General features: G+C 37.6%; 1 protein-coding gene across 1 annotated transcript in view; it reads left to right on the top strand.

Moving 5' to 3' along the window:
* PNPLA4 (patatin like phospholipase domain containing 4) overlaps window positions 1-16,262 on the top strand; it is a 51,671-nt gene that overhangs the window by 28,496 nt on the left and 6,913 nt on the right. Inside the window, exon 5 of the mRNA XM_018564935.1 lies at window positions 1,044-1,109. Within this exon, the coding sequence (XP_018420437.1) occupies window positions 1,044-1,109 (66 nt within the window). The remainder of the gene's footprint in view (window positions 1-1,043; window positions 1,110-16,262) is intronic.

Genomic DNA, 16,262 nt, shown 5'->3' on the forward strand with positions numbered 1-16,262 from the left:
ATTTAACTAAATTTATGAAAATATTAGCCTGTTATCAGATTGCCTCTACAGTAAAACTTGGAGAGAGTGGAATATCATTAGGTGCCATTCAGGATGTGATGCAGTGCACATGTAACAAGGAACATGCTGACAGGAGAAATTGGCAGAGTGATGGAGATGTGTTTTTGATCAAGCTGTTCTGCTGCTGCCGCAGAGGTCAAGGACCTGCATATTCTTTCTAGCAGCAATGCCAGGATCAGGAAGTCTGGCTGTATAGAATTACAAATCTTCTGGCATGTAAAATAGTATATACATTTCAACTTGACTTCTTTTGTTTGAGCATTACAAATTTTTCACGCTTGGGTATTGTAACCTGATATATACATGGCATAATATCTTTATCTTTGACTACTATTGCAAACCTGTATAACGTTACACTATTTTAATGAAACCAAATCATAAATTATAACCTTCTCGCCTCACTTAAATTCAAACCACAAAAGCTATTAACTGTAAACATAGTTTTGTCACCTTGTATGATCACATGTGGCCATGTAGACTGCTTTTAAAATCATTAATACAGTCATTCATTTTAGAGGGAATTGCAGGGTAGATGTCAAATTGCAAGGTTAACTGTGCCTTTTGACATCTCCATAGCTTGAATAATGCAGAATTGCATCTATAACTTACAAGAAAAAATGTATTTCTGCTTCTAACAAGTATAGTAGAGCAATGAAAAAGGGACTTGAGAACTAGAACAAAATTTTCAGCTTATTGCTTTTTCATGGCTCTTATGTAACAAGGAGATGGCGAGGTTCATCACCTCCGATTGTAAAATGGGCAGAACTACTATTGTTATACTTGCGTTAGACAGATATGTAGAGAAAAAAAAAGCGCATCTTTAGAAATGTTTCATATTGTTAGCATGGCTAAAGTAAAATGATTTCATTGAATTTAAACTTTATTACACAATTTTTACAGGCAGGTGATAGAATTGCTAGTTATCCCAATGGAGAAGATGAACTGAATGTTCCATAACAAATGTTCTCATTATTCTCTTACAGGTACTCTTGGCAAGTTGTTTTGTGCCAGTGTATGCTGGTTTTAATGCTGTGGAATATAAAGGCAAGGTAATGAAAATACATCAGTTATTTAATTCAACAGTTTTATCATATAATTCTACAGTACTTCATAGTGATTTCATTTGACAAAAACAAAGATGTGGTAAAGCCCGCACTGCATGATATTTGTCTCTTATAGAATAATAGCTCATTAAGAGTTCTCTGCAGGCAGGAGAGCCTTGAGATTCACATAGTTTGGTAACACACAGTGGTTAAATGGTTATTAATTGCCTTGGATCTTGGCTTCAACTCCCAAGAATATTATAAGATAAAATGACACTGCGTATATTCATGTATTGTGAGAACTTCTATTTCATGTGGAAATGTTCTTGGATGAAGAATATACATTAATATAGTTCTACCCAGAGACTACCCTAGAAGCAATGACTAGTTTGTTTAGTTCAGCAGCTTGACAGATCTGGCCTTCTGTAGAGCACCTGCCCACATTGGGACCCGCTTGAGGGCGTGATCGTTTATCACTGAAGTAGAGACTATTTATTTAGGTCAAGGTCAAACTGTGTTTCCTTTAAGTACCCTAATTGTGCAAGGGAAATAAAACGAAAAATACATTTTCTTGCACATGATCGGGCGAACATATTTTTTATCTTTTTATAAAACGTGGAAAACCTTTTACATTGCAAAGTAAACCTTCACTTTGATAAGCAAACAGACTCAACTCCTTTAGTTAATCAGTCCTTATGCATTTGGGAGTGTCTATGATAGTGGTAGATAATACAAGGTGTGATCAAAAAATATGGTAGATGTTTAAATAAAGACAATTTCATTACAGTGAAAGACACATTGTCATTAATCCCCTTCAAAATACTCCCCCTCGCTTTGAACACACTTATCCCATCGTTCTTGATACTTTCTGAAGCAGTTCTGAAAGTCTTCTTTTATGAGTATCTTTAGTTAGGTTGTCATAGCTGCCTTGATGCCCTGAATCAATTCAAAACGTTTACCTTTCATGGCCCTTTTGACTTTGGGGAAGAGCCAGAAATTGCACTATGCAAGATTCAGTAAATAAGGTGGATGAGGACACACCGTAATGGTTTTATTTGACAGAAATTGCCATACCAGAAGCAATGTGTGATTGTTTGTGATCATGATTTACATTACTTTTTAAAACATACCTTGTTTCAACTGTAGCTCATAACCGACTGACTGCATCGAATGAGTTGACACTTGTCACACACTGTTACTAAGGTTCGACTTGCCGCTTTTTGTATTGAACATCCCTGTCTTTCCATTGTATGGCACTCGGAAGAAGCATTCACTGTATTTTTTGATCACACCATGTATATTGGTGCTCTATAAATATGGAAAGTAAATAAAGGTTTTTATCTTTTGACTCATACACATTGGTTCTGAACTCTGTAGAACCACATCTGCAAACCACATGTAGCAATTAGCAGTGCATATCAGTGGATGCATATCATAAGCAAATGCTTCCATTCACTGCAGCTCTCTATATACAGAATAAGTTCACCATAGAGCAGCATTTCTAAAACTGGGGGGTGCCTGTGCAATGGCGGGAGGGTGCATCATGTAGGTGGATGATTCTGCATATCGGGTGGCAAAGCAGGCAAGGTTCATTATGGGAACACATTCAGCATCCAACTATGGTTGAGAGGGCAGCAGTCACGTGACATGGGACTAATCATGGGTTATGTAGCCTTTGCTAAATACCAGGTTTCTTTTTTACAGGTAACAGGGATCACTTTAAAAATCATTTTCATTTTTTTATATTTTTTTACAATTCCGCTTGAATACATTTCTGTCAGGTCTCAATATACAGCAGTAGTATACATTTTTCAAACAAACTCTAGTTTTATCATTAATAAGTTGTCTTTGAGCTTCCATCAGTTTACTTTTTCTAGCGCTGGAAGGCGGGCACGTTTGGCTGATATGGATGAGTAAAGGTGGGGTGAGGGGGAAATGAAAAGTTTAACTGTTGCTTCGAACCACCGTTCTATCAAAAGGAGAACATGGAAATCCTTGCAACTTTTCTAATGCACTAGGTGTTGTGTGCATATCTTTATACCACTATAAGGCTTACATTACTAAACAAATAGAGAATTCTTCTTTTTGCATTGTGAACTTAAATTAAAGTAAACATTGTAAACATGATTTTGGAATAACCAATTGTGTGAGAAATATTTTTAAGCAATGGATTTTTGCTATAGTATTATTGGGTGTTCAAAGTGATTGCAACTTTGCCTTATTAACTAACATTTGATTTGCAAAGTGAATGTACACTTTTAAAGAAAACATTCATGTTGCTAAGTAAACTTCACTGCTTTTAGTCGTTCAACCAATTCAATATTGCATCTTTTTCTGACCAGTTTCATTTTATACATTGTTTGGGGACAGTGATTTAATTTGATAGCTGATTTCAATGTACTTTAATATGTTTTAATTCGAAAGGTAAAATAAGAAAAATGCATTTTATTGAGTTCCCACAGTGCCATATTTACATATTACCTCAGGAATTGCAATTAAAAACTAGGTATAGGTTTTCTTACTCAACCCTTAGTTGACTGTACCCATATTGGGGTCTCAGTCCAAATGCTTTGGAAATTTGTTTGATGGTAGTCTTACTTTAAATTGCTTAAACAAGTATTAAACTCTCAAACTTTTTTTATTAAGGAATACAGATCAGACAAATATACATTGCCTAGCAGATGATCTCTTTAAATTGCTGCCCAAGCATTTAAAGTCATGTTTCTAAACAGCTGGTTCCAACTCTCTCAGCTCAGCTTTCCTGAACTTCTTGTCCAGTACAAGATCACAAGGGAACAGTGCAGTCTCCAGCAGCTGTCTGTCTACTAGCTTGGAGAAGAGGAAAGAGGAGGGTAGAGTAGGGAGCAGAGCAATTTCTTGTCTTGCTGTGTTTGTGGAGACACAGCTTACTAACACACACACACACACACACACAAGGGTGTCTCCATAGGACCCTGCAAGAGAAAGGAGCCACCCTAAAACAGGATATCATGGTCAGTCCTCAGGGGACTAGCTGATTCTGCAGGAAGCTAAAACTTTTAAACATCAAGGAGCAGCATCCATTGTATGTGATTTAATCAGCATTTAAAATGTCTTCATTTTGACTTTAATATCACTTTTAATTTTTAGTATTTTTTATGTATGCTTTTAAACTAGCTATATACATGGCATATAACTTCCTATGAACTTCCTGTTTGAATACATAAACACACACTGTCTCAGGAAGGTCACAGCATTCTATTTACAGCCATCATCACTTCATCAGCTAGAGTTTTCTAATTACTAAATAAAAGAGCAATTACATGTTTCTTCTTTTATTTGAAACATATGTTGCTGAGTTTACACGTTGGATATTTTTATTTGCTGTCCAAACTGTCATTTTAAAGTTAAACCTAAAATTCAAAAATTGCATGCCTGTGGTGAGGTCCTCAGTTTTCAGGATATATATGTTTCCTGTTGCTTGAACACTGCCTTTATACATAATGCTGCTGTTACCTCTGTGGCATTATATTGGCAGGTACTGATTTTCCTGTCTTCACAGTAAAAACCTGAATGTTCTTCAACCTTAGCAATGCTTGATTCTCTAGCCCAGCTAATGTTTGATCTGGTTTTCGCTTGTAGTTTTGTATTCATTATCTATGAGCACAGAAGACTTTCTATTCCTTTAGACAGTTCTGCCTCTATATCAGTAAACATGTACAATGTTTAAAGTGATTGTTTATTTAAAGGGTATTTTCCACCCCCTAAAAAAACAAAAATAGAAATGCAATGTAAATTGGATTTATCCTGCAGCACCTACTGCTGGTGAAATCTGACATTACACCACAAATTGAAAATACGATCTATTCCTAAGAGAATTTTGGTTGTTGGACTTCAAGAAGAACTCCAGGATTTGTTTTAAAGTGTAAGGTGACAAATATTTAACTGTAATGAGGTGTCTTTGGCTCTTTTTATTATTTACTGATTCACTGATGCTGGATATTATAGCTTTCTTTATACGTTTGGCACTGCAAAGGGAGAGCTTCAGCTCTCCTGCATATAAGCTATACTATCCAGCCCTTCTCTCCCCATCGATTCACAAAATGCTTTATATTTTGTGAATAGACAAGGGGAGAGAAGGAATAGACAAGTGACGGTGTGGCTTCTCTGTAGTAGAGCCACATTGTGTCCTGTCCCAGTATAGCAAAAGCTATACTATCTGCCATCAGTGAAAAAGGAAATAATAAAGAAATGGCAGCAATCCTGGTGGTGGCATACACCTCATTACTGTTAACTATTTGTTACCCAGCACATTAAAAAAATATATAAAACTGCAGTCTGTCCATAAATGCCTGACATTTGCTTGCTAAGAGGCTGTGGGAGGTGGGGCTTCAATTAATTATCAAATGCATGAAAGTGATGTTGTATAGAAAATCAGACCTCAAATAAAATTAAAGAGCAATTTAAACAGAGGTGACATGACATTAAGATAACAGCTGTTATAACATCAGCATAGCAATAGGAATACATACTATAGGGTTTTTTTTTTTTTTACTTTAAAAAAACAAACAATTTTTATGTAGTGAGTGCTGCCTTCTCTACTGTTTTATGTGATGCAAGCTTGATTTCTCAAGACTACATATCCCATCATGCATTGCTTCCTGCAAGTTGATTGATGTGACATTGTGGGAAGTTCAGACACTGATTTGTAGCCCAGGCGTAAGCTTAGTTAGAGTATAGACACAAGGAAGGGCACATTTATAGGGCTGAGTGAAATTGTGTCACTGCCTTGGGTTAGTATATGGGCATCTTAAAATAATATGTTTACAGACTTTTAGACTGATATGGTTATTAGGAGTAAGATATAACTTATGCAAATTCAAAATGGAGATACATATTTATTTTTCGTTTTTGATCATAGATACCCTTCATTTAGTGAGCTGCTGTTGGAAACATTATCTTAAAGGGTAATTCCACTTCCCTAGGCAAATTTGGAAAAGTGAAATTACTCCCTCCAATCACCTGTGCCCAATCTATGGACATGTACACATTCTTAACAAGCAGTAAAAAAAGCTTTGAAATAAGCACTCACTCGCCACTGTAGCTGCTAATGTAAACTTATTAATTCTCTATGATTCTCAAAGATCACAACAAAGTTGAGCCTTTGTTGCTTTCTTCCCAAAGTCGATAAATGGAGTTCAGAAAGCTACAATTTTTTGAGGTCATGTGATGCTCTTGAAAAATGCAGTTAAGCTTAGGTGCCTACTTTTATTAATGTTTCAGATTTACACTCCAATTAAATGGAAGTGATTACTGTAAAGCCTTCTACATGTTTATACTTTGTCTTAGACCTGATGTATGTTCTTAAAGGTCCAGCTGTATACACATGCAGCTGTTTAGAAGGCATATTCTACCCCCTACTGATTAGATATTGGTAAAGAAACATGACCAAGGACTGCTGCGAATTAAAGGTACAACCCTGTCCAAAGTAAAAATGAAACCTTGTAATACATATAAGACAAATAACTAACCTGTGTAGTAGTCCTGTTTTTGTTTTGGCATTGCTGTACTGCACCAGTGTAGCACACCACCTTTTGCCTGTGATTTGGTTACCCTGGAACACACCAGCTGGTAATGCTAGACCACCCTCCTTCTTGCCTTTAACGAACAGAAAGCCTTAAATAAAAATATATTTTTGGGGGTGGCTCAAACCACCGATTTAAAATCGGCCTTGAAAGTTTGAACGTGATTAGTGATGCAAAAAGAGGGAAAATTACACAGTAAAAGATAAAGAAAGTACACTCCTACTTTCTTACTACTGACCCTGTACCCTGTGTTCTTATTCTAAAAGGAACTCAGATTAAAACAAGCCTTTTGAGGAACATAAAACATTTTAAAAACTTTATTTTATTGCTATTACAAGTGGAGTGATAAGCTATTAGACCCCTAAGGTGACCTCTGTACTTCGTCAAAGCTGATCGAGGTAGCAAGAGCAGCCAGTGTTTGACAGCTCTGAACCTGGAACGCGCTCAGAGTTACAGTATGTGCTTCTGGGTTTATAATACCCAAGGAAGTTCAGCTGATCTGCCACCGCTCTCCCTCCTGACACTCACCATGAAGACCCTGGGCACACAGGAGAGACAGGGGAGGCCAGGAGGGAGCCACCAAATACATATTGATGTCTATAATATATTACTGTGAGACCGCTGGGATTTTTAAGTACTCATTTTTATTGATTTTTCTATAGTGCTGGCCAAGAAAAACAACTTACTTCTTAGTACTATAGCCCATGGAGGGCCTTTCCTTACTTCTCATATTTGTGTGTTTATTTTAGTGTAGCAATATTCTTAAACAAAATGAAAGTACATTTTCCTATGTAACAGTACCAAAACATATTTTTTATGTAAATTTGCTTGTACATATTCATCCTACAAAATATAAAGTTCAACAGAGGACCCATTTACACAGTCCCAAAAAATGTAAATACAAATTTGTAACTAGCTGCTACATATCATTTAGCCATCAACATAGGCATACATAAAAACAGTAATACAAAAGGCGTAAACTGTAATATTAATAAAGTTGACCGGTACATTTGTTCTGACTAGAGTTCTCCTTTAGGACATGAGTAGTGAGAGTTACATATTGCACTTACATAATGTAATGTATGTATGTGCATTAATCATGCTGTAATGTAGAAAATTGCTAGTCTTACAATGACTAATGCTATCCATTCCATGACACAAAGCACATAAAGATTTCATGGCTGGAGTATCACACAGAAGTGGAAGTAGTATATAATATAGTCAGTAATTAACACCCCAAAGAATTGACAGTCATTTGTTATGCATCATTTGGCTATTGTACAATGCACATATATTAATGTAATATTCCACCACCCCGCATTGATTACAGTATTTAAGGGACAGTGTAAATGTGATGATTTATAGGCTTTAAATGAGTGCATAAGTTCATCAAATGCATGCATACTTTAAAATGCAAGCTGGTTATTAGGAACTGCAGCTTCATTTTTAATGTAATTGTTATTTTTTTATTGTTATTAATGTGTTTTAAAGATTCATATGTGCAAAGCATGCCCTCAAAGACAGTCTTCCCATGCATTATCAGTGACAAACTATATACCAAGTAAAAAAAAAAAAAGGTTATTTCAAGCTTTCGATTTGTTTTCAGGCAACCCTGAATAAAATAAAGAAACAAATATCACTACATTTGTGACTCCACGGGGAACCAGTGCACATAGCACTCAGTCCAATTTAGATCTGCACCATTGATAAAAAATAATAGCACATTGTTATCACTGTCAGTGCTGGAAGTAGCTCCATCCCTAGATGAAGCTAACAATATGGGTGTTCCTATGGGAGAGGTACATCCGGCACATTACTCTGTACCTGTCATGAGATAATCCACATACAAGAAGAGCAGTACACGAACTGCAATGCAGATTAGTACACTTTACTTGTGTACTGTACTGTGTTATGTACTCTACAGGATAAGATCTGTATTTGCTCCCTCTGCCAGTGTGCTGGCTATCTCCGCTCCATATCCCCTCCCCTTCATTCTTCCCCCACTCTCTGTCTCTCCTTCGCTCTCACAATCAGATGGAAAGCGCATCCCTAATTCTAACATTAGTCCTCTGCTTTCTCTGGCAGCCACAGCATCTACATAAGTGAATGAGCAGCACTGTGAGGAACCAGTTCTGCTCATTCACTTTTTTTTTTTACATAGGCAGGGGGGAATTACATGTACACAGTAGTCTCGTGCTCATCTCTAGAGGGGACTGATGACAGAGACAAGAGCTGTCAATCACATATATATTCTTTGATCAGCCTTGCCAGACGGCCAAGTAAATAGGGGGGGCAAGCTGTCCAGTCATGCTGCGCAGCTAGAACAGGATGGATTGGAATGAGACTGGATTTCCTGGGAAAGGGGGTGGGGCATTCAAAAATGAATCTTATTTGTAATAATACTTTTTTTTTTTAAAGTAGACCATGAGGACAGAGATATGGAAGCTGCCACTGGCGTGTTCTTGAATGTTCAAGCTCTGGTGGGAATCATCATTAGCCTTGCTTTACTTTGTAATGGGTTATTGAGTCAGAATTATGCAGTCTAATAGATCCAAATTCTCCTGTTACTACATACTTGTTCTGTGTCAAAGTCTCGCGAAACATCCACTAAAAAATAGGCACAGCACAATGTAACAGTCATTTCTCAATATGGATATGTACCACAGAGGTCAGTTGCACCGGGTGCCTCCAGATATGGGGGAAAGGTTTCCTCTGTAGCTACAGTGCTCTGTATTGGCTCTAAGTGGCCAGTTTCAAGGCCCGAACACCATCATGTGAGGAGAAGGGTTTCCTCAACCTGCACTACGTTCTGATACCATTCAACACAGAGTTTATACAAGGTTTAAAAACCAGCTCTGACAGAGGAACAGTGCAGCATGGAAGCACTGCAAAGGTGAGTTAAAGGTGCATAATGTAGTTTTTAAGAGACGCTGTCCTTTTGCTCTAAATGCCCAAAGTGACATTCTCTTTAAGACTTTAAATTCCCTTGACATGGTCAGGGCAGGGACCCATTCCAATTTTTTTTTAGGTGTTTTAAAAATTACAAGGTTCGATTTGCTGTGTAAATACATACTATAGGGTTTTTTTTTTTTTTTACTTTAAAAAAACAAACAATTTTTATGTAGTGAGTGCTGCCTTCTCTACTGTTTTATGTGATGCAAGCTTGATTTCTCAAGACTACATATCCCATCATGCATTGCTTCCTGCAAGTTGATTGATGTGACATTGTGGGAAGTTCAGACACTGATTTGTAGCCCAGGCGTAAGCTTAGTTAGAGTATAGACACAAGGAAGGGCACATTTATAGGGCTGAGTGAAATTGTGTCACTGCCTTGGGTTAGTATATGGGCATCTTAAAATAATATGTTTACAGACTTTTAGACTGATATGGTTATTAGGAGTAAGATATAACTTATGCAAATTCAAAATGGAGATACATATTTATTTTTCGTTTTTGATCATAGATACCCTTCATTTAGTGAGCTGCTGTTGGAAACATTATCTTAAAGGGTAATTCCACTTCCCTAGGCAAATTTGGAAAAGTGAAATTACTCCCTCCAATCACCTGTGCCCAATCTATGGACATGTACACATTCTTAACAAGCAGTAAAAAAAGCTTTGAAATAAGCACTCACTCGCCACTGTAGCTGCTAATGTAAACTTATTAATTCTCTATGATTCTCAAAGATCACAACAAAGTTGAGCCTTTGTTGCTTTCTTCCCAAAGTCGATAAATGGAGTTCAGAAAGCTACAATTTTTTGAGGTCATGTGATGCTCTTGAAAAATGCAGTTAAGCTTAGGTGCCTACTTTTATTAATGTTTCAGATTTACACTCCAATTAAATGGAAGTGATTACTGTAAAGCCTTCTACATGTTTATACTTTGTCTTAGACCTGATGTATGTTCTTAAAGGTCCAGCTGTATACACATGCAGCTGTTTAGAAGGCATATTCTACCCCCTACTGATTAGATATTGGTAAAGAAACATGACCAAGGACTGCTGCGAATTAAAGGTACAACCCTGTCCAAAGTAAAAATGAAACCTTGTAATACATATAAGACAAATAACTAACCTGTGTAGTAGTCCTGTTTTTGTTTTGGCATTGCTGTACTGCACCAGTGTAGCACACCACCTTTTGCCTGTGATTTGGTTACCCTGGAACACACCAGCTGGTAATGCTAGACCACCCTCCTTCTTGCCTTTAACGAACAGAAAGCCTTAAATAAAAATATATTTTTGGGGGTGGCTCAAACCACCGATTTAAAATCGGCCTTGAAAGTTTGAACGTGATTAGTGATGCAAAAAGAGGGAAAATTACACAGTAAAAGATAAAGAAAGTACACTCCTACTTTCTTACTACTGACCCTGTACCCTGTGTTCTTATTCTAAAAGGAACTCAGATTAAAACAAGCCTTTTGAGGAACATAAAACATTTTAAAAACTTTATTTTATTGCTATTACAAGTGGAGTGATAAGCTATTAGACCCCTAAGGTGACCTCTGTACTTCGTCAAAGCTGATCGAGGTAGCAAGAGCAGCCAGTGTTTGACAGCTCTGAACCTGGAACGCGCTCAGAGTTACAGTATGTGCTTCTGGGTTTATAATACCCAAGGAAGTTCAGCTGATCTGCCACCGCTCTCCCTCCTGACACTCACCATGAAGACCCTGGGCACACAGGAGAGACAGGGGAGGCCAGGAGGGAGCCACCAAATACATATTGATGTCTATAATATATTACTGTGAGACCGCTGGGATTTTTAAGTACTCATTTTTATTGATTTTTCTATAGTGCTGGCCAAGAAAAACAACTTACTTCTTAGTACTATAGCCCATGGAGGGCCTTTCCTTACTTCTCATATTTGTGTGTTTATTTTAGTGTAGCAATATTCTTAAACAAAATGAAAGTACATTTTCCTATGTAACAGTACCAAAACATATTTTTTATGTAAATTTGCTTGTACATATTCATCCTACAAAATATAAAGTTCAACAGAGGACCCATTTACACAGTCCCAAAAAATGTAAATACAAATTTGTAACTAGCTGCTACATATCATTTAGCCATCAACATAGGCATACATAAAAACAGTAATACAAAAGGCGTAAACTGTAATATTAATAAAGTTGACCGGTACATTTGTTCTGACTAGAGTTCTCCTTTAGGACATGAGTAGTGAGAGTTACATATTGCACTTACATAATGTAATGTATGTATGTGCATTAATCATGCTGTAATGTAGAAAATTGCTAGTCTTACAATGACTAATGCTATCCATTCCATGACACAAAGCACATAAAGATTTCATGGCTGGAGTATCACACAGAAGTGGAAGTAGTATATAATATAGTCAGTAATTAACACCCCAAAGAATTGACAGTCATTTGTTATGCATCATTTGGCTATTGTACAATGCACATATATTAATGTAATATTCCACCACCCCGCATTGATTACAGTATTTAAGGGACAGTGTAAATGTGATGATTTATAGGCTTTAAATGAGTGCATAAGTTCATCAAATGCATGCATACTTTAAAATGCAAGCTGGTTATTAGGAACTGCAGCTTCATTTTTAATGTAATTGTTATTTTTTTATTGTTATTAATGTGTTTTAAAGATTCATATGTGCAAAGCATGCCCTCAAAGACAGTCTTCCCATGCATTATCAGTGACAAACTATATACCAAGTAAAAAAAAAAAAAGGTTATTTCAAGCTTTCGATTTGTTTTCAGGCAACCCTGAATAAAATAAAGAAACAAATATCACTACATTTGTGACTCCACGGGGAACCAGTGCACATAGCACTCAGTCCAATTTAGATCTGCACCATTGATAAAAAATAATAGCACATTGTTATCACTGTCAGTGCTGGAAGTAGCTCCATCCCTAGATGAAGCTAACAATATGGGTGTTCCTATGGGAGAGGTACATCCGGCACATTACTCTGTACCTGTCATGAGATAATCCACATACAAGAAGAGCAGTACACGAACTGCAATGCAGATTAGTACACTTTACTTGTGTACTGTACTGTGTTATGTACTCTACAGGATAAGATCTGTATTTGCTCCCTCTGCCAGTGTGCTGGCTATCTCCGCTCCATATCCCCTCCCCTTCATTCTTCCCCCACTCTCTGTCTCTCCTTCGCTCTCACAATCAGATGGAAAGCGCATCCCTAATTCTAACATTAGTCCTCTGCTTTCTCTGGCAGCCACAGCATCTACATAAGTGAATGAGCAGCACTGTGAGGAACCAGTTCTGCTCATTCACTTTTTTTTTTTACATAGGCAGGGGGGAATTACATGTACACAGTAGTCTCGTGCTCATCTCTAGAGGGGACTGATGACAGAGACAAGAGCTGTCAATCACATATATATTCTTTGATCAGCCTTGCCAGACGGCCAAGTAAATAGGGGGGGCAAGCTGTCCAGTCATGCTGCGCAGCTAGAACAGGATGGATTGGAATGAGACTGGATTTCCTGGGAAAGGGGGTGGGGCATTCAAAAATGAATCTTATTTGTAATAATACTTTTTTTTTTTAAAGTAGACCATGAGGACAGAGATATGGAAGCTGCCACTGGCGTGTTCTTGAATGTTCAAGCTCTGGTGGGAATCATCATTAGCCTTGCTTTACTTTGTAATGGGTTATTGAGTCAGAATTATGCAGTCTAATAGATCCAAATTCTCCTGTTACTACATACTTGTTCTGTGTCAAAGTCTCGCGAAACATCCACTAAAAAATAGGCACAGCACAATGTAACAGTCATTTCTCAATATGGATATGTACCACAGAGGTCAGTTGCACCGGGTGCCTCCAGATATGGGGGAAAGGTTTCCTCTGTAGCTACAGTGCTCTGTATTGGCTCTAAGTGGCCAGTTTCAAGGCCCGAACACCATCATGTGAGGAGAAGGGTTTCCTCAACCTGCACTACGTTCTGATACCATTCAACACAGAGTTTATACAAGGTTTAAAAACCAGCTCTGACAGAGGAACAGTGCAGCATGGAAGCACTGCAAAGGTGAGTTAAAGGTGCATAATGTAGTTTTTAAGAGACGCTGTCCTTTTGCTCTAAATGCCCAAAGTGACATTCTCTTTAAGACTTTAAATTCCCTTGACATGGTCAGGGCAGGGACCCATTCCAATTTTTTTTTAGGTGTTTTAAAAATTACAAGGTTCGATTTGCTGTGTAAATCTGAGATGATCAATGTAGGCTCAACCTAAGCACACAGCAAAAATAGTTGCTGTCTATTTGTTTTGTGAACACCAATCTATTGCATTATTGTGTGTTGAAAAAACATGTACAAATGCTGCATCTTTATGCAACACAATGCACAAAACCATGTTACAACATGCATCGGTGCCTCACATAATGCTGTTTTGCACTGCTGTTGAGTTATATTAAGTGTTTAAAAATAAAAAGCAAGTGTGTGTTATGTATGTGACAGGTGCGCCAGTCTGAACCCACTGTACGCCAATAACACATGACTATACACTGTTCAGAACCAACCGAGCCTTCTCCCAGCCTCACCCTGCACAGAGATTTCCCAATTCGCTGGACAACAGAGCGATCATCACTAGGGTTGGTTAACTCCACAGTTACACAAAACAGTAGCTGCCACCACATGTAATTATATTTATAGGTTTTTATTATTGTTATATATTATTTTGATTTTAGTAGTCATTGTTTCTCTTTTTATTAACAAATGTGGAAATAATATGGACGTCTCACAGGGTACGGAGAAGTGATAGAACACAGGTTCAGCAATATATTAAATAGGATCTGGCCACCTGCCAGGTTTAAAGATGGTCACCTCTGTTTGCAGCCACCATCTTTAAAAATATAATGTGATTTGGAGACCCATGGAACACCGGAGGCCCGCGCAGAGCACCCCTGGTGAAACTAGACTGCAAGTACATCCCTAGTTTTTAGCATAAGTTACTTATTTACAGTTTTGCATAAATTTGATTTTTTTTTTACTGTTTCCCAAAAAGACTCAAAAAGAGCAACTTGAACTCAGTCCTTTTTTATCATTTAGATTTAGTGAGAATGTTTGGAAATTATGTTGTATTTGTGTGTGATGATAACAATGTTGGTGTATTTTTATTAAAAATATTGTTTTGATAAAGGTTTGCACAATTACCTTTGAACTTACAAAATTAGTAACACCAAGTCCTATGCTTTTACAAAATATATGTTTAGAGGTGGGGTGTGGGAGAGGATATTTTACAAACTTTCATAGCTGTTAGTGGAAAATAGTGGAAGATAGCAAAAATTTGATGGTAGGACTCAGCAATTAAAGGGTTAAAGCTAAACCATTGTCCGATATAAAAGAAATCAAGTAATATAGCTATGTAATCAACAAATGTATTATATTTTTAAAAGCAGGTAGTGTAAGTTTCAAAATATTACTAGCTGTCACTGAAGGTGAGAGCAGAGGGACAATGTCATTAGCATTCTGCTTCTTCTTCACAGTCCAGTCACAGGCTGAGGGCAGTGAGGTGACCTAGCTGTAATGTTTAACTGCAGTTGAAAAAAAGTCAGCTTAACTACCATGATCAGCTGTCCCACGAGCCTGTGTAAATTACATGGGAATAAAAAGGACAACAATTAAAATTCTTTGTCAAATGAATAAGCTTCCATACATGTATTTCATCCATGTCATTCATGTTTTGCCCGCAGTTCAGCTTTAAGCACAGATCTCTGAGGAACCAAGATAAATTGTGTTGTAGGAAATCGTTTTCTTACCAGCTTTTAGGCAGAACAGAATAAGGATTACATTTGCAGGAATTGTAATGGCAATTGTAGGGAACACCATCAAATGTGTAACATTTCAAGTAGTCTATCATATAATTAAGTTGTGTTTCAGGGCTTTCAGCACACTTTTATTATTTCAACGAATAAGATAGCAAAACAGAAGTTTCTCTTACAGGTGTGTATTCATCAAAATGCACCTCACTCAGCCTCATGGCTAAGTTTCTTGGCACCTGTTCAGTCTGTCAGATATCCATGCCACACCAACTCTCTGTGGGATCCATTCCTCGCCTGGTGCCTCTGACCACTTAGCCCCTGACAGATGTGAACATACACTACTGGTGTGTCATTCTTTCACTTACACTGCATTAGCAGTAGCATCCTAGACAGGACTCCTATCTGAGATCAGCCTTTTCCTTTTTTAACTACACTTGTCCACAATCAGTGCTGTAGCTTTATTGGAGGCCTAGACCTATATAAGATCTTTGGCTGGTCCAAGGATAAAAAGACTGGCTGCAGATATCTACAGATCATTTAGCGGGTTAAACTGGTCACATGTATGGATACCTATAGCACATGTTTCTTTTTGCTTAGCATGTAACATTAGATTTGAGCCTCCACTGAAGCAGCATTGCTTGTTCAAAAATACACACCCAGCCTGTTTGTATTGATGTAAGCAGCAGCATGAGTCATCCCTCATGCTCATACTCCTCCCCCTCCCCTCCTCCACATCAGGAGCTCCTCTCACATCAGAATTCCCCTTTGACATCAGAGTCTTCTGCACATCAGAAGCTCCCTATTCACATCACTGCCCCCCCCCCCCCACTATTGCGCTGTGTCC

Source organism: Nanorana parkeri, unplaced genomic scaffold (assembly GCF_000935625.1).
Source record: "Nanorana parkeri isolate BGI_ZX_2015 unplaced genomic scaffold, ASM93562v1 scaffold797, whole genome shotgun sequence".
Classification (NCBI taxonomy): Eukaryota; Metazoa; Chordata; class Amphibia; order Anura; family Dicroglossidae; genus Nanorana; species Nanorana parkeri.